The sequence below is a fragment of the Octodon degus genome, unplaced genomic scaffold (genome assembly GCF_000260255.1).
Source record: "Octodon degus isolate 3935 unplaced genomic scaffold, OctDeg1.0 scaffold00271, whole genome shotgun sequence".
Classification (NCBI taxonomy): domain Eukaryota; kingdom Metazoa; phylum Chordata; class Mammalia; order Rodentia; family Octodontidae; genus Octodon; species Octodon degus.
In genome coordinates this window covers 2041001-2067559 of record NW_004524847.1, presented here as the reverse complement: position 1 = coordinate 2067559, position 26559 = coordinate 2041001, and the positions used below count along the sequence as shown (strand labels likewise).

At 47.3% G+C, this 26559-nt stretch overlaps 2 protein-coding genes across 12 annotated transcripts in view; both read left to right on the top strand.

Annotated features, from left to right (window-relative positions):
• The window catches only part of Hsdl1 (hydroxysteroid dehydrogenase like 1), a 16172-nt gene extending 3056 nt beyond the window's left edge, over window positions 1–13116 (top strand). For 2 of the 8 annotated variants that reach the window (XM_023706805.1, XM_023706806.1), the window contains exons 2-6: window positions 1082–1150; window positions 4518–4743; window positions 5746–6191; window positions 6398–6625; window positions 11515–13116. In XM_023706805.1, the coding sequence (XP_023562573.1) occupies window positions 4524–4743; window positions 5746–6191; window positions 6398–6625; window positions 11515–11613 (993 nt within the window). In that variant the 5' untranslated portion in view covers window positions 1082–1150; window positions 4518–4523 and the 3' untranslated portion in view covers window positions 11614–13116. Of the gene's footprint in view, window positions 1–631; window positions 698–1081; window positions 1214–2333; window positions 2649–4517; window positions 4744–5745; window positions 6192–6397; window positions 6626–11514 lie in introns of those variants that run through there. The other 6 variants (XM_023706808.1, XM_023706804.1, XM_023706803.1 and 3 more) reach the window with 6 other exon arrangements.
• A 4795-nt stretch (window positions 13117–17911) lies between these two features.
• Mbtps1 (membrane bound transcription factor peptidase, site 1) overlaps window positions 17912–26559 on the top strand; it is a 50248-nt gene continuing 41600 nt past the window's right edge. For 2 of the 4 annotated variants that reach the window (XM_023706792.1, XM_023706791.1), the window contains exon 1: window positions 17912–18055. The gene's annotated coding sequence lies outside the window, so the exon portion shown is untranslated. Of the gene's footprint in view, window positions 18056–24752; window positions 24859–26559 lie in introns of all 4 variants that reach the window. The other 2 variants (XM_023706790.1, XM_004646563.2) reach the window with 2 other exon arrangements.

The following is a 26559-nucleotide window of genomic DNA, read 5'->3' as shown; positions in this document are numbered from 1 at the left end:
GTGCTGAGCCCCGTCAGCCCTCAGGACCCCTTCACAGCAGCGGTGCTGAGCCCCGTCAGCCCTCAGGACCCCTTCACAGCAGCGGTGCTGAGCCCTGTCAGCCCTCAGCTCTTGGGTGTATCAGCCCTCCTGACTGTGTGTGCTTCATGATGGCACATGTTAGGGCATGTTGCCAGTGGAGCTGCATGTTAGCATTAGGTGGTAGTGACAAGTGTGAAAGGCTCCCCAGTAGGCAACCAGGGAAGCTGGCCAAGCTGGGTCCAGGGCCCCTCACCGACAGGGTAGGCGCACCTCCTCTGGGGGCCCTAAGCAGGGGGTTTCTTGAGGAGATTTTGCTTGCAGTTTTCCTTTCTGTATAAAGATCTGTGGGATTTGTGAGTAGTCTGGTCCCGAGCTGGGGACGAAGATTTCTGCTGCCCTGTAGGGACAGGGCAGGAAAGGGCGCAGCCTGGGAGCTACGGCCAGAGCCCTGTCGCGCTGGTCATGCCATGTCAGCAAACACTGGAGCTCCTTCCTGAACCCGGGTGTCGTGGCAGGAGAAGGGCTGGCCTCTGGCTTGGAGGAGCTCGGCCTGGTGGGTGCGGGAGCTGAGGGCCACGACACACAGGTGCTTGTGCTTCCTTCTCCTCAGTGCCAGAGTCCGCCAGGAATGTGGAACAGAGGTGCCGGCAAGGGCTGCTGCAGTATGGAGCCTCAGGTGGTGTTGAGGAAGGTGGCACCCCGGGGTGGGGGGAGTGGGGAAAACCTCGGCAGGCAGGGTGAGACAGGTGGCGCCAGGATAGCCCGAGGTGCCCTCCTCGATGCTGGCTGGCTGCCCAGGCTGTTTCCTTAAGGGACCCTGCTGTCCTAACAGATTGCTGACTTTTTCCACACTAATTTGGATGGCTTTGTGTCCCATTTGATGAGACATTCCTAAGAACATAAAGTGCTCCCGTTGAGCCTTGAAGGCTGAGTGGACTGTGCCAGGGCTGGCCCTCACACCTCAGGATTCACCCTCTTTAATCTTCATTTCATACAAGGTATTTCTAGCTGAGATGCAAAGAAAAAGGAAAAGAATTAATTTATTAATTTTTGTTCACAGCTCGGCTTTAAGAGGAGGTCAGAGCTGCCCGCTGCCGAAGGCCCAGAGGTCAGAGCTGACAGAGGGAAGGTAAGAGAAGACCAAGACCAAAAAGGGGGTGACTGGAGCAGAGGAGCTGGGGAAGCCCTTGAGGTCAGGTGCTTTCCCCTCGGAGGTACATTTTATAGATGCTCAGGTTGAAAAATGTGGATCATGGGGCCGGGGAGATGGCTCAGTAGAAAAGCGCTTGCCCGGCAAGCACGAGGGCCTGAGTTCAATCCCTGGTTCCGCGAAAAAAGAAAAAGAAAAAAATTGGATGAGAAATCCCTTTCCCTGGCCCCACTGCGAGGACCAGGAAGGCCCTGGCCTCTGCTCCCTGGAGCTTTAGTACAAACACGGCCTGGACAGCAGCCGAAGCTCTTGATAGGCCTGCTTAATTTTCATTGAAAATGTTCTAGCGTCCTAGATAAGCCTTCACGGGTCATTAGGGCAACAGATGTATTACTGTAGGTGTCTAGGTATTTTTCTGTCATAGGTTTATTTCTTATTTTGTTCCCTTTTGCTTTGAGGAGTCTTAAGGGCACAGAGGGAATTTTTTTTTTGTGTGTAGTTTTTGCATGGCATAGTTTTCAGTGAAGATTAGAAGTTTATGAACAGTTGAAAAAGATTACATCAGGAACTCTGAGTTGAGGATGGCTTGACCCAGCACCTCAACTTTTAATGTTCTTTCTTTTTTTGTATTTAGTACAGGGTTTACAGGGTCTACAGGGTCTCACTACACAGATCAGACTCATAGTGATCTTCCTGTTTTAGGCTTCCAAGCGCTGGGATTACAGGCATGTGCCACCACACCCAGTTTCAATCCCCATCTCAGTGCACCCTGGGAGCAGAGCAGGCATGGCATGCCAGGGATTGAACCCTGGCCGCTGCGCTCTGCCTAAGCAGGCGCTTTAGTCTGCTGAGCTATCTGGCCAGCCCTTAATGTTCTTTCTTATAAGAAATCAGTGTCTTGGTCATTTTGAGGGTGTGTACAGTAATGGTGACTTTGAGTCACAATATGAATACTCTGACGCTGCACGTGGTCATTGTCATCTCTAGCGGTGGTGGCATGGCAGGGACAGGATGTACCAGGGTGGCAGACCAAGGGGCTGTGGGAATGCTGACCCTGCTGTCGTCCTCATCCAGAGGCTTAGAGCGGCAGCCTCACGCACAGAGTGGGAGGACAGTTTTGAGACAGATGATCCAGCTCTGAATGCGTTTCAGAGGATTTGGGAGCACGAGGTATTGCTGCTTGCGGTACAGAAGACCAGTCAGAAAGAGAAACATGCTCTGCGCAGACTGGCTGGTCATAGCTCCTGTCCTCATGCTGGGACACAGCACTCTACAGCCACGATGCAAAGGACAGGCTTTTTCTGGCTCGTGGTCCGTGGCCATCTGCAGGAAGGCAAAGGAGAGGCCCAGAGTGGAGGAGAGCTGCCCCTAGCATGTGGGCGGGAAGTGGGGAGGCTGAAGTGAGGGCCCCGGAGGGAGCCAAGTGCTCCGGGCTGGTGACCACCCCCCTTTCCCACAAGACCCCCACTTCCTAACGGTGAGGCAGCCCCGAGTCCCTGTAACCCTCTCACCTTCCACAAACCTGTGAGGCTCTTGGGCACCTAGATATGAACCATAGCCTTAAGAGGTCTCAGCTAATCTGGTTCCTGAGGGAAAAGGACTCCAAAGGGGCATGCATTTTAATTGTTCTTCTTGAATATTTGGTTTGTGTTCACTACAGTTTGTAATGTTTTCGCTTCTAGTCCACGTTGGCAGGGGGTGAATTTCTCTGACCAAAGCACCAGTGTACACCATTTTGTCTATAAGATATTTGAGAGAAACATTTTCTAAGCCTTATGTATTTGGTATGGAGTCTGGCTACTCAGCTTGGACTTGGGGCAATCCTCCTGTCTCAGCCTCCTTAGTGCTGGGATTATAGGCATGCGCCACCACACTCTGAGAGAGACATCTTTTCACTTAGCATCACGTCAGTGTCATCATATTGTGGTAGTGATGTGACGCTTACTGTTGGAGAGCTTGTGTCCTTGTTCTGGGGCATTTAGGAGTCCTCCTGCCTCCACCTTCTCAGCTTTGCGTCAGCTTTCGTTTGTGTCTGACTGCTCTGTAATTTGGGCGCGTACTATATCTACTCAGCAGTCTTTTTATAACTTCAACATGTTGTGTAGTGCCACGGACGGCATTTTGGTCTTTAGTTTTCTCTTAGTTCACTTTTTACTCTGTGAAACTTGGTAGAGATCGAATTCTAGTGCAGTGAAGAGGGAAGGAATCCCTCATCCCTCCTTAGGCGGATGCCCAGCTTTGCTGCTCTTGTTGAGTATTTTCTTACTTGCAGAACTTCTTATTTCTATTTTAATGGAATTTTTTTAGGATGGACCACACCCAGAGGTTTTATATTTCTTTTTTTTTAGCTTAAAATTAACTTTTTTGTGTGTGATATACGTAGTATCTGTTTGTGTGGGTGTATCTGAGCCCCCTATTATTTAATTTTACCTGTGGTTTAATTTTAGTGTATCCTGGCCACTGGCGGGATTGACCAGCCCGTAGTGGCCACCCAGTTCAGGGTGGGGCGCAGTTCACCTCTGAGTCACTGCAGGCCCCTGCGCGTGGCCTGTCAGCCTCTCGGGGGTCGGCACTGATGACACATCTGCCCCCATCAAATGCCATTTTCATTCCCCTCATTAAACTCATCCTCTCCAGAGAGGCAAAATTCTGACACGCAGAGCACGGTGAGCGCTGGGCAGAGCCTCCCGTGCGTGCGGAGGCTGGGGAGAGTGCTGCTGGGCCCGTCGCCACCTGGCCCGAGAGGCAGGCAGGGAGCAGTGTGCCAACAAGTTAGTAAGCTATTGCTGGGTAGGAGACGGTGTTTTTTCAAGTTTGGGAGGCACTGCCTTTTTGGAATACTCATTTTAAATTTATGTTAAAGTTTCTGAAAGTTTAGTCTTGTCCCCAGGGGAGTAGAAACTGCCCGAGGCCAGGGCCGTGTCCTAGGACTGCCCCTGCTGCTCCTGCCTGCCTCTCTCGGGTGGCAGCGGTGCTTGCGGACTGCAGATGCAGCAGAGAGATGGACCCGTGTCCTGGCTGGCATGTGGCTTGAGCCTGGGCGCCTTTTACCCAGAGTGGGAGCCTTGTCAGGGCAGGAGTGCACTGTGTGTGTCTCCGCATCCGAGCCAGAGTGCAGTGTTACCATAGAGTAGCGCTTCGCAGGCACGCCCACTAACCTCCTAGGAGAACTGCGGGAACCGCAGTGCTAAGTCACGCGGTCACACGTCGGCGTGTCCACGGGCCGTGTGCTTTGGGGAAGTTTCTGTTGTTCACATGCCAAGTTGTCGAGGCCCGCTGTCCTTGTTGTCTGCTTCCCTCCGACCACGACTGTTCAGGGCACACCACCTCTCTTTGTCTCCTGCAGGTTGCCATGGCTGCTGTCGACAGCTTCTACCTCCTGTACAGGGAGATCGCCAGGTCTTGCAATTGCTACATGGAGGCTCTGGCCTTGGTTGGAGCCTGGTACACAGCCAGAAAGAGCATCACGGTCGTCTGCGACTTTTACAGCCTGATCAGACTGCATTTTATCCCTCGTCTGGGCAGCAGAGCAGACCTGATCAAGCAGTACGGAAGATGGGCCATCGTCAGCGGTAATGCAGCTTAAGTTCAAGCGCGCTTTTCTGTGTAGGTTACCTTTAAGTGAGATGCTTTACTCAAGGACCTGTTGAGTTGAGTGTGCCGTTTTCCTGGGAATATGATGGTGAACAAATCTTGTCATTCTAGCCGTGATTACCTTTGCATGTTTGTGCTTGTCTCATTGCAGGAAGAATTGCTCGTGCTTTGTGTCTTTTTTACTCTCTCTCCTCTTCCCAGGCCTGTTCTACCTTACCTCCTCACCCCTCACTTTTCCTCCTTCTTTCTTTAATTTTGATTTTAATTTTTTGGTGGCACTGAGGATTGAACTCAGGATGTTGGCACTGAGCTATATTCCCAGCCATTTGTGGTTTTGATTTTGAGACAAAGTCTAACTGAGACAGTAGTTTGCCCAGTCAGAGCTTGAACTTGAGATTCTCCTGTCTCAGCCTCTCACCTTTTTGGTGTTTTGAAGTTGTCCATAGATATGGAAAAAAATACGTACACAGTAAGTGTATCCAGTGAGTAGCACTGAAGCCACCGAGTAACGTCAATAAGGAAAACAAGAAGATTGATTCTTATGTTATGTCATATGTAAAATTAAGGCAAGACTGATTAAATATGAAATCTAAAAAAGGAAAAAGAAAAAAAAAGAAATTGTCCATAGAAACGATCCCCGCTTTCAGAAAGGATCACCTGTTTGGAATTTGATTTTATCACTGTGTCCTAGAATGGCGCCTCCTGGCACCTGTGCTCGCCCTGTGGCTGTTTGGAAATGAATTCTGCGTTGTTCCCGTCAGCTTGGTGAATGTAAGCGATGCCTTGTCCGTTAGGGGATGCAGGAGAGGGTTTAGCCACGGCATTCACGGTACTGACTCCGCATTGTCTTTGACTGATAGTTATGAGGAGCCATGTTTTCCAGAGTCGTTTTTATCTGGTTAAACCTGGTATGTAATTCAGGATTATTGTAAAGAACACTGTGCACTGAGCACGCTCGTGTTTCCTGGTTTGCATTGTAGGTTCGACTGATGGGATTGGAAAGGCCTATGCTGAAGAGTTAGCAAGCCGCGGTCTCAATATTATCCTAATTAGCCGGAACAAAGAGAAGTTACAGAATGTTGCTAAAGACATCGCGGACACCTACAGAGTGGAAACGGACATTATAGTTGCAGACTTCAGCAGAGGCCGTGAGATCTATGATCTGATCCAAGAAGCGTTGAAAGAGAAGGACATTGGGATCTTGGTCAATAATGTAGGCGTCTCTTATCCCTACCCACAGTATTTCTCTCAGGTCTCCGAGGACAAGCTCTGGGACATCATCAACGTGAACATTGCCGCTGCCAGTTTGCTGGTCCACATAGTGTTACCGGGAATGGTGGAGAGAAAGAAGGGTGCCATTGTCACCATCTCCTCCGGCTCCTGCTGCAAGCCCACTCCCCAGCTGGCTGCGTTTTCTGCTTCTAAGGTCAGGCTTTACTCGCTGGAAAGTGGAATCCGCATGCAGTACAACGTTTATTACAGTTGTTAGGTCCAATTTGTCGAGCACTCTGTCAGCAACTTAAATATGCTTATGCTGAATTTTTTCCTGAACTGCTACTAAGCAAGTGTCCTTTATGCCGGACTCTTCCCTCAGGTTCTCCATTAATTCTTCTCCTCCCTCTGCTTGCACAGGCTTACTTAGACCACTTCAGCAGAGCACTGCAGTACGAGTACGCTTCTAAAGGAATCTTTGTACAGAGCCTAATCCCGTTCTACGTGGCCACCAACACGACTGCTCCGCGAAGCTTTCTGCGCAGGTGCTCATGGCTGGTGCCCTCGCCCGAAGTGTACGCGCATCACGCTGTTTCTACCCTCGGGATTTCCAAAAGGACCACGGGGTACTGGTCGCACTCCATTCAGGTAGCAGCGCGCTTTCAGTTTTGGGGGCGGGGTTAATCCACGCTAAAGCTTTCGGAGTGGCACGAGGGTGTCTGAAGCCTGACTGGAACAAGGACAGTTGTGAGCTCAGCTGCTTAAACCTCAAGCTCTTCCTGATTTCAGTTACAACCCTAAATTCTGTTGTGTTCTATTTGTTGTATTAAGATTTTTCAGAAGCTCAATGTGTACAACAGCTGAAAGGTAAAGTACCTTCATTATACATGGATAGTAGCAATGTAAAAATACTACAGGTTTGTATGAGAATTTCAAAATAAAGAGGCTAGTAAGGTTTGAAAGTGTACCTCTGCAGTGAGCAGCCACATCCAAGGAAACCACACAACCATAAGATAGATCAAACAGCGTGCTGGGGTGTACTTGGAACCATTTGCTCAAGAAGCACAGGATTTTAAAAATGCTTTAAAAATCTGACAGAGATTTGGGTTCCTTTAAGAATATCTAATTTTGTTTAAATATTTCTTCTTTTGATGCCTGGAATCCAACTCTTGACTTTGTACGTACCAGACAGGTGCTGTGCCACTGAGCTATATACCTGGCTCCTTTTTAAGTACTTAAAATTGTGATTCTGAGTGTTAGGGAGAGAATGCATAATGATTTGTGTTTTATTTTTAATAATAAGTCCTTTTGTCATCTGAAAAGTAGATATGCCCTCATTTAGATTTTTTTTATTTAACACTTGGAGTTTTAAAAATTACCAAATATTTTTGAGACTATTGACATAAAGATTATTAAATTTAACACTATAAAATAAACAAATAAATCAGTTTTTACTCTACCAAAAGATTAGGTTATAGGTTTTCTTTAATAAGTATTTTTTTTAGGCTGGCGAGATACCTTAGCAGGCTAAAGTGGCTGCCAAGGCAAGCTTAGGCAACTGCAGGCACAGCTGTTCGATCCTGGCACCTTGCCAGCCCTGCCCGCTGGGCAGGTTGAGCCAGCCACACACACACACAAAAAAAAAAACAAAAACAAACAAACAAAAAAAAAACAGGTTAATAAGTAGTTTATTTAACGTGATTGTGTTCAGTTCTTTACTTAAGAAAATCAGAAAAGAGTGGTGAACGGTCCAAGTGCCTGCTTGTCAAGTGCAGGGACCAGGGTTTGATCCCCACACCACATACCATGCTGGCCTTGCCCTAGGGCACTGAGACCAGGCGTGGAGGCATACGCCTGGAATCCCAGCCCTGGGGAGGCTGAAGCAGGAGGATCTCTACAAGTCTGAGCTGCGTAGGGAGACCCTGTACCAAATACATTAAAAAAGAAAATCAGAAAACCTAAGTAGTTGTTTTAGAAACCACTGACCTTGAAGTCCTCTTAGAAATGAAAATAGGATAGGTTTAGATACTAGATATTTTTATCATGTTTGTAAAACAACATTTTAATCACAGACTTTGTTCTCATTTCTTAAGGACATGCTTTTCTATCAAGAAATTCTGTGTAGCTAGTATAATACCTACAGTAACTTTCTGTGTAAAGCTGCTAAGTCCCCGTCGCCCCTTTTTTGGGGGTTGGTTGGTTTTTGAGACTTGCTCTCAGTACGCGGTCCAGGCTGGCCTGTGACTCAACAGTGATCCTCCGGCTTCAGCTGCCAGCAGGCTAGGATTGGGGGCATGTGCCACCAGGTCTGGCAAAACTTGGGCTTTTAAATTTCCTTTTTAATTTACTCACATTGTTACTCAAACACTATTTTGTTCTCATTACAACCAAGATTAGATGCAGCAATCACTCTCATTGGAGCCATATTTCTCGGTGAGCTTTTACTATTACGTTTTATAGTTATTATTTCTTGTGAACACAGTTCACAGTGGCATGAAGATCTAAACTTTACCAAGCTTTAGTCTTCTGTCAGTCATTAGTGTACAAGAGAGAAATCTAGTATGTCAGACAAATGGAGTGAAGTTTTACTTGGTGCTCTTCTTAGTGTGCGTTCTGCACTAAGACTGCTGTGCTGAGCTTAGTGGAGGAGAGGAGGAAGTCACTGGCACGTGTCTGTTCAGCTTGTTGGAACCTGCATTAGCAGTCCAGATCGCACGTACATCTGCTTGCCCAGCTGGAGACCTGGGAGGTACTTCCTTAGCCAGGCGATAAAGCCTTGAAGGGAAGGTTTGTGCTTCAGACTCAGTGGTGCTGTGGCTCAGGTGGGAAACACTGGAGGAGGAAACGAGGGATGGGGAAAACTGGTCCAAGCTGGCTTTGAAAGTCCTGATGAAGACTGAAAACAAGAGGAGGTGACAGCTGCAGGTGGGAGCACAGGTGACAGGTGTGGGTGGAAGACAGAGGTGTGCAGGTAAGGAGCATTTGATGATGTGACAGCTGTGGGGTGGGTGGCATCATCTGCCAGTGCCTGCAGCAGAAGAGCCTTTGGTGAGCGCTTCGGGCTCTCAGCACCGCAGCGAAAGGTGCAGGCAGGAGGTGCGGCAGGGGCTGGGGGTGGGCTGAGGGTGCAGGGAAGCCAGGTGGCGCCTGCAGCAGAAGAGCCTTTGGTGAGCGCTTCCGGCTCTCAGCACCGCAGGGAAAGGTGCAGGCAGGAGGTGTGGCAGGGGCTGGGGGTGGGCTGAGGGTGCAGGGAAGCCAGGTGGCGCCTGCAGCAGAAGAGCCTTTGGTGAGCGCTTCGGGCTCTTAGCACCGCAGCGAAAGGTGCAGGCAGGAGGTGCGGCAGGGGCTGGGGGTGGGCTGAGGGTGCAGGGAAGCCAGGTGGCGCCTGCAGCGGCACCTCGAGCTGGACGAGCAGTGCCCATGCGCATCTCGAGGAAGCTCTCCTGCAGCCTCTGACGTAACTCCAGGAGGAGAGCCCTAGCTTCCGACATTTACTTATTTATCTAGTCAAGTTTTTTGAGATAGGGTCTCACTGTGTAGTTCACGCTGACTTTGAACTCACTGTTGCCCAAGCCAAACTTCCACTCCCGGTGCTCCTCCTGCCCCAGACCCCCACATGCTGGGATTGCGCGTGTGCATTGCCACATGTGGCCTCCAGCTTACGTTACTTAGGCTGTTTCCATCCTCCCCATCCCACTTAGGCCTTGTATCTTAAGTCTCTAGGGAAGGAATGACATCCGCATCTCAGCTGCTAACGTAGACTTTCACAAAGCTGCACATGCCCACCACCGCCATGCCCATCCTCCTCTGGGGTCCTCGGGTCTTCCTGAGGGTGCCACTCTGAGGACTGCCCCGCCTCAGGACACAGTAGTATTGCAGGGAGTGGTGCTTTCTTAAGCCTGGAGGAACCGGTCAGGCCCGGCTGAGGTGCAGACCTTCGCTTGCAGTCTACCCACCAGCCCCTGCGCGTCCCCTCTTCCCTCCGTTTTGTTATTTTTGCCTCAGTCCCTGTACACAGAGCTTGGCATTCCCTCTCAGTAACCTTTGTTAGTTAAAGGATCAGTGAGCTGGCCGCGTTAGTTTATCCAGGGAATCAAGGCCTCTCTTCTTGTGGTTCCTCCACCCTGCCGCCCAGGGTACCAGCCCCTTGCTGGGCCAGCCAGAGATGGGGTGACATTGCATCCCCACTGCACTCCATCTGGAGCTGGGGAACACACCTTGATGCTGTGTCCCAAGTACATAGTGGTCAAGAATGAAAGGAAAAACAATTTTTCGACACTGACCACTTCCTACTAAATAATTACTGAAAACACATGTACAGAATATTGCAGGTGGAAAGGGTGCTGTTGATTGAGCCTGTGTCACCTGCCCACATGTTTTTGTCCTCCTGAGGGACTACTATAGGACTCCTTTTATCTCTCTGGGTTTAGAATGCTTTATTTTAGGGCAAAGGAAGAGTGACCAGGCCCATCCTCACTAAGCCCTTTAAGGAAATCCCAGGATATTGCGGTTATTTGTGCCAGAATGTCCCCTGTAGCTGCTGGCCAGGTACAAGGTTCTTGTTTTGCAGGTGGCTGACCTAGAGCCTCTGAGAGCCTGCTAGAAACAGCTGCAGCTTTATAGCCATCATTGGGCAGTTAGTGGTATTCAGACTCATCCCTATTTGGAGTGGACCCTGGAGGTGCAGAGGAAGTTGGTCCACATATGGAGAAGAGGCTTGAGGGACCTCCGTGTCACGTGTAGTGCTGTTCAAGGCTGGAATGTGGACAAGGTGTTAGAGCTTTTAGTTAGCGTCAGATCTGTCAGAAGAGCACAGGTTTCTCTGTCACAGCCCCTTGGCATTCACGGTGGGTCCTCTCTGGATGAGGAGCGTTGCAGGATCCTGGGTGCTGCAGTAGGTTAGGCGGTGTCCCCGCCTGTACCCAGCCCCAGTGTGACACCCAAGCATGTCTCCAGACATGCCATCCATCCCCAGATTGAGACCCATGGAGCAGAGCAGTAGCAGCAGGGCTCCCTCCTGGTTTGCTGAACCCCTCATCCCTTGCCCAGAAACAGCGCCAGGGCCTGGTGTCTCCCAGCTCTCTCATCACTTTGCTCCAGCCTGTTCCTCCGAGCCCAGTTTTCTTCTAGGATCCTAGCCATGTGCGTGTCTTTTTATTCCCACTAACTTTACTGATCTAATGAATTTGCAGTTCTTAAATGGTGATTGCACCACTCATACCATGTTAAGTAGAGAAAGTTGTGTTACTTATTTATATTTATTATTTTTATCTTCTTAAAAGTTTGTCCCGCTCACTACGGGTGTGTGTGGGGGGGTGCTGCTGGTAGTGATCTTGTGTCTATTCCCTGTGGAATCTAAGCTGGTGTTTCATGCAGAAATAGATGCTCAGTACCGAGGTGCCGGAGGGCGCTTTCCTCTGTTGCATTTACTGTGGTTGGCAGATATTTACTGGACTAAATCACATGCTCTTCCGTGCATGCACTTCTTCAGTGGTGGTGGTTTGGGTGCTAACCTTCTCACCATTTTGTCTTCCCAGTTTCTTTTTGCGCAGTATATGCCTGAATGGCTCTGGGTATGGGGAGCGAATGTTCTCAACCGCGCGTTACGAAAGGAGGCCTCGTCCTGCACAGCGTGAGTCGGGATGATGCGTGAAGCCTTGCCAACTCCTGGGACCCTGCAGTGTTCTGGCGTTTGCAGAAGGACATTTCATTTATCGTATGTGTTTTCCTTCGTGACTGATTATCTAGCATCCTGTCAGTTCACCGTTTGCAAGGCAGACCTTGAGAGTGCTGTGGCCTCTAGGGCTCGCTGGATGGCGTGGCGTCAGTGATGACTAACGCATAAAGAACTGCTGGAAGAAACCTAAATGTCAATGCTTTGTATCTAACCTGTTAAAAAGTTGTGTAATTTGTGTTGTTCTAGGAGCCGCAGGGACCTAGCACTTAGGATTTGATTTGTCAGCTCCTACAATTTCAAATGTTATTTTGTGAGAGAAATTACCTACTTCCCTTTATAGATGACTCTGTCTTGGTTTTCATGTGTTGGTCAGGAAAACTACGGAAAAGTATGATTTGGTAACTGAGAGCACAGTGGTGGCATGGTAGAAGTCCATGCGTCCTGCTGAATAGCTCCCTGTTTTGGGGTGTGTGTGTGTGTGTGTGTGTGTGTGTGTGTAGATGCTGCTCTTTCCTTAGGTTTTCCTAGAGAAATGTGTGATGTGTGTGTCTGAGGAACTTTGTGTGTGGTTGTTACTTTACACAAGACTTCTTGTCAAGGTAACATGGAACCTTACAGGGTATCAACAGTCTAGGTCATTCTGAACAAGCCTCACATTGAACAAGCCTACCTGCTTTTGTGTTGTAGGCTTGCTGTGTCTAGTCCTGTTTCCTCCAGCCATCTTTGTTTTTTTCAGCTCTGTGGAATGAAATCCTCAACTTGGATATGTAATGGTCATCTTTTGATCTGTAAGATGTGACTAAGTAATGATTTCTCAGCCTATCATCCATTTTATAAATGAAATTGAACCCTGTAGAGCTTGTTAATCTGGTTTTCATACAGTTTTCTATGTAATACCCCATTCCAGTAGCATTTTTGATGTATTTATGAAGAGTGTTTAAAGTAGTGTCAAATTATGTGTGTGGTATATCTGTTGAAATAGTAAGTTTAAAGCTCATTTTCGGTTGTGTAGTGAATTTACACATAGCGATCATTTTTATTAATGTGAAGGTAATTATGCACAAGCCCCCCAGTAGGGATTAGCATTGAAACCTACTGTGAAATATCTTTAATTCGGGTCCTAGAAGCCCAATCATTTTTGAGGGCCACATACCTACCACTTTGAAAACTTTTAAGTCACTGTAAGAATATGGCAGCATGTATAGATTTAAAATTTAGAACTTAATATTGTGACACTGATGCGGAAGGTAGGAAATAGGTCAAAAGTCAAGGCTGATTGTTTTCCTTTGGGGTACCCTAGCGTAAGCCTGAGCAGGCTTTGATGTTAAGCACACAGCCTGGCCGAGAGGACATTGCCTGCGGCATTTCTGACTGTGACTTGGACTCAGAAGGTCAATGTTTAGTTCCAAAACTCTTTCACTCCTCAGTCCTGTCTTCAGAATGTTAGGCTGGAGAACGGCACCCTGGGCTTCTGGTTTCCTGCCACGCTGACGTAAATGTTGGTGGCTGTGTCGTGAACAGCAGCAGCTCCATGTGAACGCATTGTCAGTTACTAGGAAGTTGGGTGTGGCTGTGTGATGAGAGCAAGTAAGCACACATTGTCGCTGAGTTTTAAGGCTGCCCCAGCCGGCCCAGCTGCGCCTGCGCACTGGTGTGGGTGTGATGCATAGCTGCCAGTAGCCTCGGCGGCGGAAGACCGAGACCAGGAATTTCCTTAACTTTCCCAGCTTTTATGAAATACTTTCGTCCAAAAAGCTCAATGAGGGCTAATTACACCTTCACGGATAGGGTTCCTTATTTAAAATTGTGGTAGTGGGGCTGGGGATGTAGTTCAGTGGCACAGCACCTGCCTCGCAAGCACAGGGTCCTGAATTTGATTCCCAGCACCAAAAAGAAACAAAAAAAGTAGGAAATGTGAACATTTGAAGTGTAATCTGTGAATTGAAAGTGTAACAATAAAAGCAACTGCTTCTTTCCTCTGGAAGAGGTTTTGCTGTAAATGTTTGCAAGCCGGTTGTTTGGAAAGAGGGCCTTTTTTTCCTTGTAGAAATGATGACTTAAAGTTACCCTGTGAACACTGTGGTTGTAATTCATTAAAAGTGATGCTAGAATGGCATGGTGGCTGGTGATCTAGCAAAATGGAACGCCGAGGCAAGAGGTCAAAAGTTTGAGCCCAAACTGGGCACCAGACCCTGTCTCAAAACAAACACATAGCTCAGTGGTAGAGCACTTGGGGAGTGTCTTAGTTACTTTTTACTTGTTGCTGCGACAAATACCCGACACCCAAAAGGAAGGAAGGAAAGGTTTATTTAGCTCACAGTCACTGGAGGTTTCAGTCCATACTCAGCGGGCTCCAAGGCAGAGCGGCACATGGCAGAAAGCAACCTTTCATGGTGGTGGCAAAGAGCAGGAGCACAAGGGAGGGGCAGCAGCAGCTCAAGCCGCTGGCTTCTCTACCCACCTTACACTGTAATGCAGATTACCTGCCCCAGGCAGGTGCAGCATCCACACCCACAGTAATCAATCACAAACTCCAGAAGCCCCCCAAGACTGCATGAGGCTTTGGGGGGACACCTAGACACAAACCATAACAGGGAGCATGCTGAAGGCTGTAGGTTCCATGTCCAGTATTGGTGTGGGGGCGGAGGGAGGAGGGGGCCGATGCTTTCATAACAAAATTGTGCATTCCAGGGCCTGGTGAGCTTTTCCAGCCCTGGAGTGGCCTCTTGATCTCATCTCCTGCTGACTGAGCAGGATGAAGATGGCTCTGTTCATTGACTTCGGTAGTGTGCAGGTGGCAGGTTGACTGGCCACACGCTGTGGTTGTTGCATGGTGGGGATAAAAGCCATAGTGTGTTCAACAAACTATACCTGTAATGCCAGCATTCAGGTGGTTGAGGCAGGAGAATGGCCGTGTTTGAAGCCATCTTGGGCTAATAGTGCAAGGCCACCGTGAAACACAGAAAACCCTGTCTAAAAAAGAAGAGCAAGTAGAGAGCTCTGAGGATTCTTTTTGTTGTTTTCCTATCTCAATTACATAAACTCTTGGCACATTTGGAAACCAAATGTTAAGTGGTGTGTCCTCCAAAGCCAATTCTTGTCTGTCCATGACTGTCTCTCAGTATATACAGTCCCCAATTAGAATGTACAGTGATTGATATATAATTTGGTGACTTTATAGTGGTGTGAAAGCCATAAAGTTTGGGTTTTGCTCTTTTCCCAGGTAAGTGGTAGGCAGATTAATCCTGGCTTTTGGTGCTGGGCAGCCACGTAAGCCCCAGCTTCTAGGCAGACATGCAGGTGCATGGTTGCCATTCACTGTCATCCCTTGATGTCTGGGTAGGCTGGGCTTTAGGGCCACTGTAGATACTCAAATCTGACAGGCTTAAGTCCCTTATCCAAAATGGTGATATGTGTATACAAGGGCTGACAAGATAGCTCAGCAGACTAAGCGCCTGCTTAGGCAAGCACAGGGACTGGGGTTTGATTCCCGGCACCATGTGCCATGCCAGCTCCACCCCTGGGCAGCTGAGCCAGCCACTGAGACCAGGCATGGTGGTGTATACCTATAATTCCAGTGCTGGGAGGTGATAACAGGAGGATCACTACAAGTCTGAGCTGTGTAGTGAGACCCTGCACCAAATACACAAAAGTGCATGTAAGCTATGCATAGCCTTCTTTATACTTTAAATTATATCTGGATTACTTGTCATCCCCAATCTATAAATGTTGTGTAAATGGGGTTGTGACTCTTTACGGAAGAATGACAAGGAAACAAAAGGTCTATACATGCTCAGTATGGACACAGTTTTTTCTCAGACATTTTCAATCCTGGGTTAGTTGAGCTGGTGGATGTAGAAACCCCTGATACAGAGATCCAACTGTGTAAGATAGGGTTGTATCAGGTGATGCTGTCCAGCTGTTGGCGAATACAACTTGGTGTTCTGAGCACTTTCAAGTAGCTGCAGGGGTAGGGCCAGGTACACAGGGTTGAGCGCTTGGGAACATTGGATTCCTTCTTGATGGAGAGGGTGGGCCCTTTTAGGCAGGTGGAGGTCTCAAACAGTGCCCGCTACGTATCTGTGATGGACAGCATGTCTGCCTTGGCGTCTTGGGAGCCAGGTAGCTAGAGTCTCATGCAGGGTCTTCCTCTGCTCCCTGTGACATTCACCACCAGTTGCTTGATCCAAATCCTGTTTGCCCTCCAGGTTCTCATTTAGGAAGCTTTCCCAGCCTGAGATCCTGGTAAATAACCCAGTTTCAGTGGAGGTGCTGGTAGCCACAGGTGATGTGGTGAAGGTAGTGGCAGCCCTCAGTCTCAGCTGGAGCCTTCCTCTTGCGCCACTCGGAGGCCTCCAGGGAACATGAACATGCAACTGCTCTCTGCAAACAGGTCCTGAAGCCGGCAGTGTGCTAGTGGGGAAGTTATGAGACGGGTATCTCCATGGGCACACTGAGCAGCAGCTTTGGCAGTCTTGCCCTCAGCGTCTTGTGTCTATGTCAGGTTGAAACCACTTGCCCTAAAAGTAGCTGCACACATGGCGCTGCCAGCTGTGCAAGCCCAATAGGACGTCTGGGATCTTCTGTGCTTGTGGAGTAGCTGCCAGGCCTGGGACCTGCAGCTTGGCAACTCTGGCTTTCCCCTGTCAGTGGATGCCTGGGCCATCTGCTGTTATTCTCTAAAATAATCTGAATAAACGTGTACTTTTCCAGGGAATTGCAAATGTTTGTTCTATACATGCAAAATGAATTTAAGAAGTTACCTTAGGACCTGGATTGCTGGAAAAGTATAGACCAGGATCCTTTAGGTTTCAGGCCTTCTTAGTTCTTTCCAAGGGACTGCTCTGTGCTCACCTCAGCCTCTTTCAGCTTACATTCTCAGGAGCTGCCAGCATGATGCTCTCTCCTTTGGGGCTTCAGGGATGTTTGCAACTGAATAATCGAGGTAGGTTCATATAGGTGGGCCGTAGTTGATGGCATAGTTACTACAGGCCTGTAAAACCAACCCTGGCCAAAATGATCTCACCCCAGGTTAGAACAGAATGACACAGTAAAGGTTAAGATAAAATGCACTTATGTGACAGCAGAAGAAAATATTTCAAAGATTTGCTAATACAGAGAGTCGCGAATTTTGTGTATGTTCCCCTAGTCAAACTGAGTCAAGAAAAATCCGGAGTCCACCACCACTTACTGAATTCTACATGGTTCATCTACATCATGCGTGTTTCATGTAATCCTCATCGTGTTTGGTGTCTGTTAATATCCCTGGCTTTTGAGTGCGAAACCTGAGATACAAAGGGGTTAAACACCTTGCCTAGCATTACGAAGTGTGTGGTGAGGTGCCGTGTTTGGTGGTACTATCATTCCTGCTGTGTGGAAATTAAACCATTGTGAAGAGTGACCGGCTGCGGTTTCTTGTCATATTTCTTGTCATACTCAGCATTAGTATAGTATGGTGGAAAACTGGAGTTCTACAGCTTCATCTGGCCAAACAGTACATCCTTACCCACTGGTATTACTGGAACATGCTTGCTGTCCCTCAGGGCTTAGGACTGCACAGGGGCCAGTTCTACATGGACACTGAAAACTACCAGTTCTTCTAATGTTTGTGTCACCCAGGTTTTTTTGCGGGGACAGGCACACTTTTAAGTGTTCTACACATTGATCCTCTTTAAAAAAAAATTTTTTTTTAAATTTTTTGATCCTCTTTCTTCAAAAGAAGAAAATAAGCATCTGGCATTAAAGAAATCCTTAGTTTCACACAACACAGACACGCCTGGCAGTGGAGGAGTCCTCCTAGCAGTCAGGCCAAGGCCGTGAGGGCTTAGGAGGTTTCGCAAAAGGGATTTGGGCTTTTCACTTCTGGGTGGGTTCAGATGCCTCCCGGAGGGCGGGCATCCTGGGCCGCCCTAGATTGCGGGGATAAGTACTCGGGCAGGGAGAGCTAGCGGTAGAGAAACGCTCTTTCAACCTGCGGATGCAGGCAGCCGCCCAGGCGGGAGGCTTTCTCTTCAAGGCAGTCTACTCTAGAACCTGGCTGGCTTCAGGCTTGTGCTGCTTTTCCCACCCTCAGCTCGAAAGCCCAAATGCAAGCCCGACCCTAGCGAGCGCCACCGCGCCCCACGGCTCGCAGGCCGGCCACACCTCCCGGTCAGGCCCGCAAGTGTCGCGAGACCTGCGCCCGCTCTCCCGGCGCGCATCCGCGGCCCTGGCAGTCAGGATTTCGTACGCGGTCCCTAGAGCGCGCACGTAGGGCCGCGCTCCGACCGTGGGCCTCTCCGCCGGTGGCGCGATCTCGCGAGAGTTGCGAGTAAACAGCCCCGAATGGCGAGTCGCGGCGTGTTAGCGGCTGAGGCTCCGTTTTCCCGGGCCTGCCGGCTCCGAGCCTGAGGCGGCCGAAGGTACGTAAGCAGCCTGCTCCGGCATCCCGGGCCGCCGCCCCTTCCGGCCTGCGGGCGACTGCGCACGCGGCCCGCAGCCGGCCGCGCCCGAGGCCCGAGGCGCGGGGCTCCTCGCGTCCGGCCGGCTCCGCATTGCGGCGAGACGGCGCCGTCCCCGAGGACACCTGGCCTGGCCGCAGCGTCCGGGACACCGCCACGCTCGGGAGCCTCCGGCCACCCCGCCGCCAGGCCCGGCCCGGCCCGCTGTCCTCCCGCTCCTGCCCTCGGCTGGGTGGCGTGTGCCAGTTAGTTCTTCCTGTGAAATGAGCCAGCGGAGTGCGTGCCCGGGGCTTCCTCCGCAGCCGCAGGTGTCAGGTGCTGGGAGACCTCGGTGCCCCCGCCCGCCTCAGCTCGTGCGCTTGCGCCGCCGACTCGCGGGACGGAAAGCACCGGTGAGCCGGGGAACTCAGAACCACAGAGCCTTTTAAACCTGCAGGTCTTAGCGCTTGGCTTCCCTCTGCGTGGTGGTGCTACTGCCGAAGACCGCTGTCTGTCGTCGGCTTCATTTTTATTAAGAAGTTTACCTCTCTGTCCATAGAAAATCTTGGCTTGCTGGCCTGTGCAAATTAAATATTTACTGTCACATTAAATTCTGAGTGACACTTCCAAATGACAAGAGTGAAAAGACCTGGAGGTTGAATTGTAGTCTTTTGTGGCACTCTGCTAATAAGCCTGTCTAATCTCTGGGTCTCAGATTGGCGAGTGAGTAAAAAGGAGGCGTTTGCATCAGAGCAGTTCTGACCAGTTTTTTGTTGAGCTGCAGGATCTTTGCTTAGTATAGCTGTGTTTTCACGTAAGAGCTTCATTTTGGTAAAATTTATGTACCACAGAAAGTATAGAGTTGTGTGGTTGTCACCACAGTCTGCTCTTAGGGTTCCGTCACCCCAAGGAAATCCCTGTTGGGGTTCGTTTGCAGTCAGTACCTATTTTCAGTCCCATTAATCTACTTTTTTCTCCCTAGATTTCATCTGGTCAGGTGGGAGGTCATATGATACGTGGCCTTTTGTGTCTGGCGGCTTTCACAGAGTTTTCAGGGTTCACCCTTGCTGTAGCTAGCGTGTATGAGTACTTCCTTCCTTGTTGATGAAGGACCATCAGATGATTTGCCATTGTATGGATAGCCTACACTTTAAAAAAATCATTCATACAAAACGTGTGTGTATGTGTGTGTGTGTGTGTGTGTGTGTGTGTTTTGAGATAGGATCTCCTTAAATAGTCCAGGTTGTCCTGGAGCTCTAGCCAGCCTTCTGCCACAACCTTTCTATTGCTGGGATAACAAGCATGTACTGCCAACACCAGCGCGCACAACACTCTTATAAAAGTTTATTTTATGCTCCAGGATGTGATACTCATGACAGCAGCTATTCATCAGAGCCCCCTAAGTCTCTACTGCGCTCCCCAAGCACCTCTTAGAATCAAGAGTTTCTTGTTTCTGCCTGAAAGTGGGAGTTCTAATGCAATGCTGGCAGGACCTTTGAATCACCTAGGAGTGAATGGGTATCTGTTCTCCCGGGAGATTTTTATCATTCCTTGCAAGTTCATGTTCTTTGTGTTTTCTGTCAACCCGTGGCAGACAGTTCTTGGACTGCCTTTTATTTACATGACAGTCACCACAAGTGTCGTAAATAATCAGAATAACTAAACTAGGAAGACTGCAAGCAGAGGTGAACTGCACATTTCCCATTAGCGTTTTTAGTGGATCCCCCCCGCACCCCAGCCCTTTCTCTCCCTCTCTCAAATGACCACTATTACTTTTGGAAAACTGAAATACTGAGAACAGGATGTTTGCCCTTCCTTTCGGTGTTTGGGTTGGGGACAGAGGTTAAAGACAGCATGGTCACTTTCATTGTTTTCCTTTGATGCAGGTTGGAGTGATTCAAAACAGAAATTGTTTTCTGTTTCCTTGTGGCCTGATCCATTTGGATGTGCTGCAAAAATCCATTACGTCATTTTATTAATTATGACAACGTTCTGTTTGCTTAAGGAAACTTAATTTAAGATGTGGAAGATAGGAAGTTTGGTAGTGCCTAGTGGGTTGGCTAGTTCTAAATGGTCTAGGGATAAAAGAAGATTGCTAGGAGCCAAGAGCAAATGTATGAAAGAGGAGGTGGTAAGACACTGTAGACAGTGCTCTATTGACACGATGGGCTAAAGAATTTTTTTTTTTAATACAGTACTAACTGATGGTCAGAATGTGCCAGAAGTGGTCCAAGCAAGCTTAAGGGTACACCTTTGTTTTAAGATAGTGTGTTCTGGTGTTGCTGAATTGTTAGTCTGTTGAACAATGGTAATACAGTCAGCTATGCAAGTAGTTATGAAAGTGGCAGTATCTCAGGTAGCTTTTAATTAAACTGGATAGTACCATTTTGCTATTTAAATAGAGTTCAGTCTTTGGAGTTATTTCAGTAAACTAGTTTATTAAAAAGTGAAGTATACAGGGGCCGGGAAGATGGCTTAGTAGAATAAGCACTTGGCTGGCAAGTGCAAGGACATGAGTTCAATCCCCGGTTCCGCCAAAAAAAAAAAAAAAAGTGAAGTATAGCTGCATAGTTACATGATTATCATGTGAGCCAAGTGATTTCTCTCACCTGAATTGTTTTTAAGTTGTTTTTTGTTTTTTTGTTTTATTTTGTTTTGTTTTTTGTGGAACTGCGGATTGAACTCAGACCCTTGTGCCTGTTAGGGAGGCACTTAGTCTACTGAGCCATCTCCCCAGTCCCTGTTTTTAAGTTATTTTTAAGGAAATAATTTTAGAAGTATTTAAGTTACACCCAGGCATATAATCATCATGATATTCTTTCATTGTGTAAGTTTTAGAACTACAAAGAATGTTAGCTGTCAGGCCAGTTGGTTGCCCAAATAATGTATTTCCTCTACTTTGTCTCCTTTTCACACCTTGTATTCCTGGTACATACCATTTACTGTGTCTTTTGTTTAGTATTTGCTGTCAAAATTGTTTTTTTATTATACCTGTATTGAGATGGAAAATGGAAAATCTTTGGGTGGAAATACTATCTTTTAGGGTATGCTTTTTCTGGGAAGACAACACAGGTCTTCCACATAAAGAATTCATGGAAATTAAATCTAGTCAGTATTTAGTGGGGGTGGTAGCAGCCTACGTAAACATTTTGAGGGTAAGTGATGGTGCAAGTGATAACCATTTCCGTAATGAACCTACTAGGGGTGTAATGTTCTCCAAGGTATTGTTTCTGCAGGCTGGTTGGTAGTTGGAGATACATTTTTCTCTTTTCTTCTTCGTTCTTCTTCCTCCTCCTCGACCTCCTTCTTTTTTTTTTTTTTGGCAGTATTTCAGATTGAACCGAGAGCCTTTACACCTAGCTATATCCTCAGCTCTTTTGTCTTTCTATTTTGAGACAGTCTCACTAAGTTGGCTAGGCAGGATTTGAACTTGTGATCCTACTGCCTTAGTCTCCCAATATAGTTGCTGGGATTACAGGTGTGTGCCACCACACCTAGCTTGGAGACAGACTTGTTTGTTTTTTGAGAACAACTTCTTGAAGACAGATCTCATTTAACCTCATTATATGTACACAGAAAAATAAAAACATAATTTTTATGCCATTGTCTTTTATACCAATATTGTGATTTTTTTCTTTAAAATTTATTTTAAAAGGTTTATTAAAGTATTTAAACGACATGTTTAACTATAAAAGTAACATGCTCTTAGTGAAAACCTAAACAAAATAGAATAAAGAAGAAATGAATTATTTGTGATTATCCTGTTATAAAGTAGGACCACTGTTAACATTTTGAGGCGTGTAGTAAAAATACTACATATTTTTTAAAACAAAATTTGGATTATGTTGTATATGAACTATTTAATATTTCATTGGCATTTACTCATACTCCTATTGCTGATGTAGCAGTGGCTTAACCCAGCACAGGTTTCCTGTCTAGAGGACTAGATGGTCTAGAGGTCAGAAGTCCAAAGTCAGTCTCTCTGGGCAGCCAAGATGCTATCAGGGCGTTGTTAAGGCTGGTTCCTTCTGAAGGCTGTGAGGAAACCATCTGGGTCTGTCCTTTCCTTCTTCCGGTGCGCCTGGTGTATTGGCTCCTGGCTCCCTCCTCCTCCACACCTTGCATCCATCATCCTTCCTGTCACCGCCCATTCCGATGGACTCACGTGACACCTCCCCCACCTGCATAATGTGGACACCTCTGTCCTGAGTGCAGTCCTCCCTGTAGTTTGTTGTAAACTCCGTATAAAGTAATGGCTGCAGTTCCTGGGGATGAGGACCTGGACATTTTAGGGGGACTGTTACTCGTCCCAGCACAGAAATCATTTGGAATTGCTGCATGGCATTCTCTAATATAAGGAACGCTAGTGATTCTGCCTACCCCCTGCTGTTGCACACATAGGTGGTCTCTGATTTTTCCCATAATGTTTAGTACATACCTTAAGACATAATTACTGTGTACTTTTTGATTCGCATGCTTTGGAGTGAATTCCTAGGAGAGATTCTAGAGAAGCAGGCTCCTTTGATCTAGAGTGTGGGCTCTGGAACCAGAACTCCTGATTCCCAGCCAGGGTTGGGAGAGGCAGGTGGCTCATGGCCGTGTAGCCTCAGTTCTCATCTGCAGATAGGAGTCATGCCAGCGTGTCGTGAGGACTAAATGAGCAAGTGCATGCCCGTTACTTACAGTAGCCCCCACTAGGTAATAAATGCTTAGAAAGCGCTTTTATTGTTGTTACTGGACCAAAAGGGTTTTTTGTCCATTTTAAAGGGCTTAATACATATGAGCAGATTGTCATTCTAAAAGATAAGGGTTTTGTTTTTTTAATTTTACCAACATCATATGAGAATACTTGTTGAGTTTGCTGAATTCTTAAATGTGATTTATATTGTATACTGACTGCTTCAGTATTTCCTTTCTTATTTCTTTTTTTTTTTTTTTTGGACTGGCTCAGCCTGCCCTGAGGGTGGGGCTGGCACAGCATGTGGTGTGTGGGATTGAACTGTGGTCCCCTGCGCCTGCCTAAGCTTGTCTAAGTAGGCTCTTTAGATCACTGAGCTATCTCACCGGCCCAGCTTCAGTATTTTCTGTCCAAATAGGAATCACAGAAACACTAAGGCTAATTTTAATAGGAATTTCTTTCCTGTGATCTTCTCAGGACATCTGTCAGTTCCTTATCAGACCAGTTTTGCCTCGCTAGTTCCACATCCGCAGAATCAACCAACCACTGCATGAAAATATTTGGGCCAGAATTAACATCTGTGTGAAACATGTACTCACTTTCCCTCTTGTCCTGTACTGAACAGTATGGCATAACAATTGTTTACATAGCATTTACCTTGTATTATATATTAAAAGTAATCTAGTGATGATTTGAAGTCTAAAAGAAGATGTACATTTTAATTTTTTTTATTTATTTTTTTTATTTATTTATTTGAGAGAGAGAGAGAGAGAGAGAGAGAGAGAGAGAGAGAGAGAGAGAGAGAGAGGCCAGCTCAGCCCACCAGGGGGCAGGGCTGGCTGGCATGTGGTGCTGGGGGATTGAACCGCGGTCCCTGATGCTTTTGCTAAGCTTGTTCTAAGTAGGTGCTTTAGACCACTGAGCCATCTCTCCAGCCCCAAGATGTACATTTTATGTAAGCCCCTTGAGCATTGTGGGTTTGGGAGGAGTCTTGGAACCAGTCTTCAGCAGGTCCACATGAGAACTATACCATTAATTTTACATGAGGTATAGTTCTGTTCCATTTTTGGGGGTGCTTGAGGTCATTCTGTGTAACAAGCTATAAGTTTCCTTGTAGAATGTCCCTTGTATGGGGTCCCTTCAGAGTTCCTTATGACTTGAACCCAGCTGTCCATCTTTGGTGGGGACGTCACAGAAGCAAACTTGGGCTCTTCTAAGGCTGTGCTCAGACAGACCTGGGCCTGAGTGTCCCACAGCTGGTTAACTTGGACAACAGGATGAAGTTTCTCCACTGCTCTCCCTCTTCTCCCTTTGTAAGTAGTGTCTGTTGGACGCAGGGGAGGTCATGAGTGCCTGGCCTCATGGCCCACGTCCATGCCATTGTCTCAGTCTTACCTTTTCTCGTTTCCAAACTTTGTGTTTATCACTAGCTAAATGCTACATGTTTTACTTAGCTTGTTTGTGTCTGTCTTGCTGCAGTGAACACTAAGCTCCATGTGGTCAGAGATTGCTGTCCTGTTTGTTCCTTGTTCTGTTTCTACTGCTGGGAGCAGTGCTCACTCGAGTTGCGCAGCAGTCTCATCCCATGGCTCTGTGGGAACCTGCGAGGTTCACTCCACTTGGTTGGAGATGTCTGTGTACTGGTTGTTTAGCAGCTGTTTGGTTCAGAACTATACCCAGGACCTGCTCGAGCCCCTTGCCCCCTCAGTCTGTCAGCCCCTCAGGGAGATGGCTCTCCTGTTCTGCTTGCTCTGGGCAGCCTTGACCTGTGTTCTCCCACGGCTGAGTAGCAGCCTGCTTGGCCGGGTAGCACCCAGTTCGGGGTGCTGTGCTCCTCCTCCTCCCACCATCCTGTGCTCGCAGCTCTGTCCCACTTAGCAGTGCTGTCTCATCAGCAGAAGGCACCTCTCCACCACAGAGCAGACCCTCAGTCTCAGTTCAGCTTGCCTGACACTTTGCCCTTGCCTGCCCTTGTACAGTACATTCCTTCATTTTGTGCAGGTGTTTGTGTTTGTGGTTGTGGTTGGAGGCCTTCACTGCCGTGCACCTGAGGGCTATGTCCTTGACTTGGATGTTTGCCTGCAACACCTGGCAGTGTCTTAACCTGGTAAGCCCTCTATGAAAGTGCATGATTTAATGGTGAAGGCAGACTGTTCTGTGATGTTGCCTTCTTGGTGTTCCAGTTTTCAAAAACTTAGAGTTTGTTTTTTTATGTGTGGAGAACTGAGTACCATATGGTCTTTTTTTCATTTGAAAACCTCCAGATCATAAGTCAAGCTTCTACCTAATGTGTGAGAATATTAAATATTAGTCCTGTCTTTCATGAAGACAACAGTATAGTAGAATCCACTGTTGCTACCTGTGAGTGAATTATTGGAACAGGCTCAGTGAGTTGGACCCAGCCAGTTAAGTCTTAGATCTGCTCACTAGTATTGCTCACTGATATTTGTATTATATGTAGCCCCAATAGGTCACAGTCTTTAGATTGAAGCAGAAGAGTTTTAGATCTTTTTGGTCATTTCACTTAAAAATTAAGAGCCCCTTTGAAATGTTTAAATAGGTATTCATTTGCTATAACACGAGAATCACTATCACCAGTGACTCCCTTTATCCTCTTTGGCCAACAGTATCCTCTTTAATTACACTGTGTATGTGCGTCAGGAAATTGTATTCTTGAACAACCTGTTGTGGGAACCAGCAAGACTAACCCAAAAGGTATGAGTGATGTTGTGAAATGTATGGGGTGTCAGTGCCTGTTGTCGGGGTTTGCTGCCGCTGTCCTGCGGGCTTTCTGATGTGAGCTTTGTTCAGCTCACTTTGCCCTTCCTGCTGAGGCGGAGCTGAGGAAAGGCTGTGCTCGTCCTGCTTTGTGCATCCCACCAGCCATGATCTCCAGCACCAAAGCTAGAGGTAGGCCAATTTTCCAGGCTCTTTCATTGTTACAGCAGCAGAGTTTCTACTGTAAAATGTTAAAAATCCTGCCCAGGCTTCATTCCCTCAGGACTTTTGTTTTTCCTGTTGCAGAAGTACCTATAGCTAGTTACAGAAGCAGAGTGTCTTGGTTGCTCGGAAGCACCAGTTCCTGCGAAAGCAATGACTTGGAAAAGGACCACCTCCCGACTTCTTGTCCTGAGTGTTCTCTTGTCACAGTATGAGGCCTGTCTTCCTTCATGGTCTCCTTCCTTGCTGGACTGTTTAGATCTCTGGTATGATCAGTGCAATTGGTTTTTCTGGTCATGCTGCAGCCAGCATTGCTTTTAACTGATGTTCTTTTTTTTTCATTTTGAACAATGATTTTTTTTTCTACATTTTAGATACTTTGAAATATATCTGTACCCATGAACAATTTCATACTCAAAATAACATTTTCCTTTAGCAGCAGCTTACCATACTAATTGTCCTCCTCTCATTACTTTCAGTAAAGACAACCTAATTTTTATAACAGATTTACAAACTGAAGTTTCAGGTTTCATGTAAATTTAATGACGATAAAAATAATTTCATGCTCTTTTCGTAGGATGGCAGAAAGTATTTCAATATCTGAATAATTTTAATTACTCAGTGTCTCTATACTAAGCTTTTGCCATAAAAATCTGATGAAATCTGTGGAGAATTAAAATGCTGGCTCAGGAAATGCCCTAGAGATGCAGAGTTGCAGATCATAGGAAAATGGAGAGTTGAAAGAGAACTAGGGGAAGCACCAAGATTCCTTTCTCTTTGGCTGTTAGGATGCTCAGGGCCAACATGTTTCATATTCCTGGTGTTATTTAGTCACTTTGTTTCTTCCATGTTTTCATTTATTTTACCC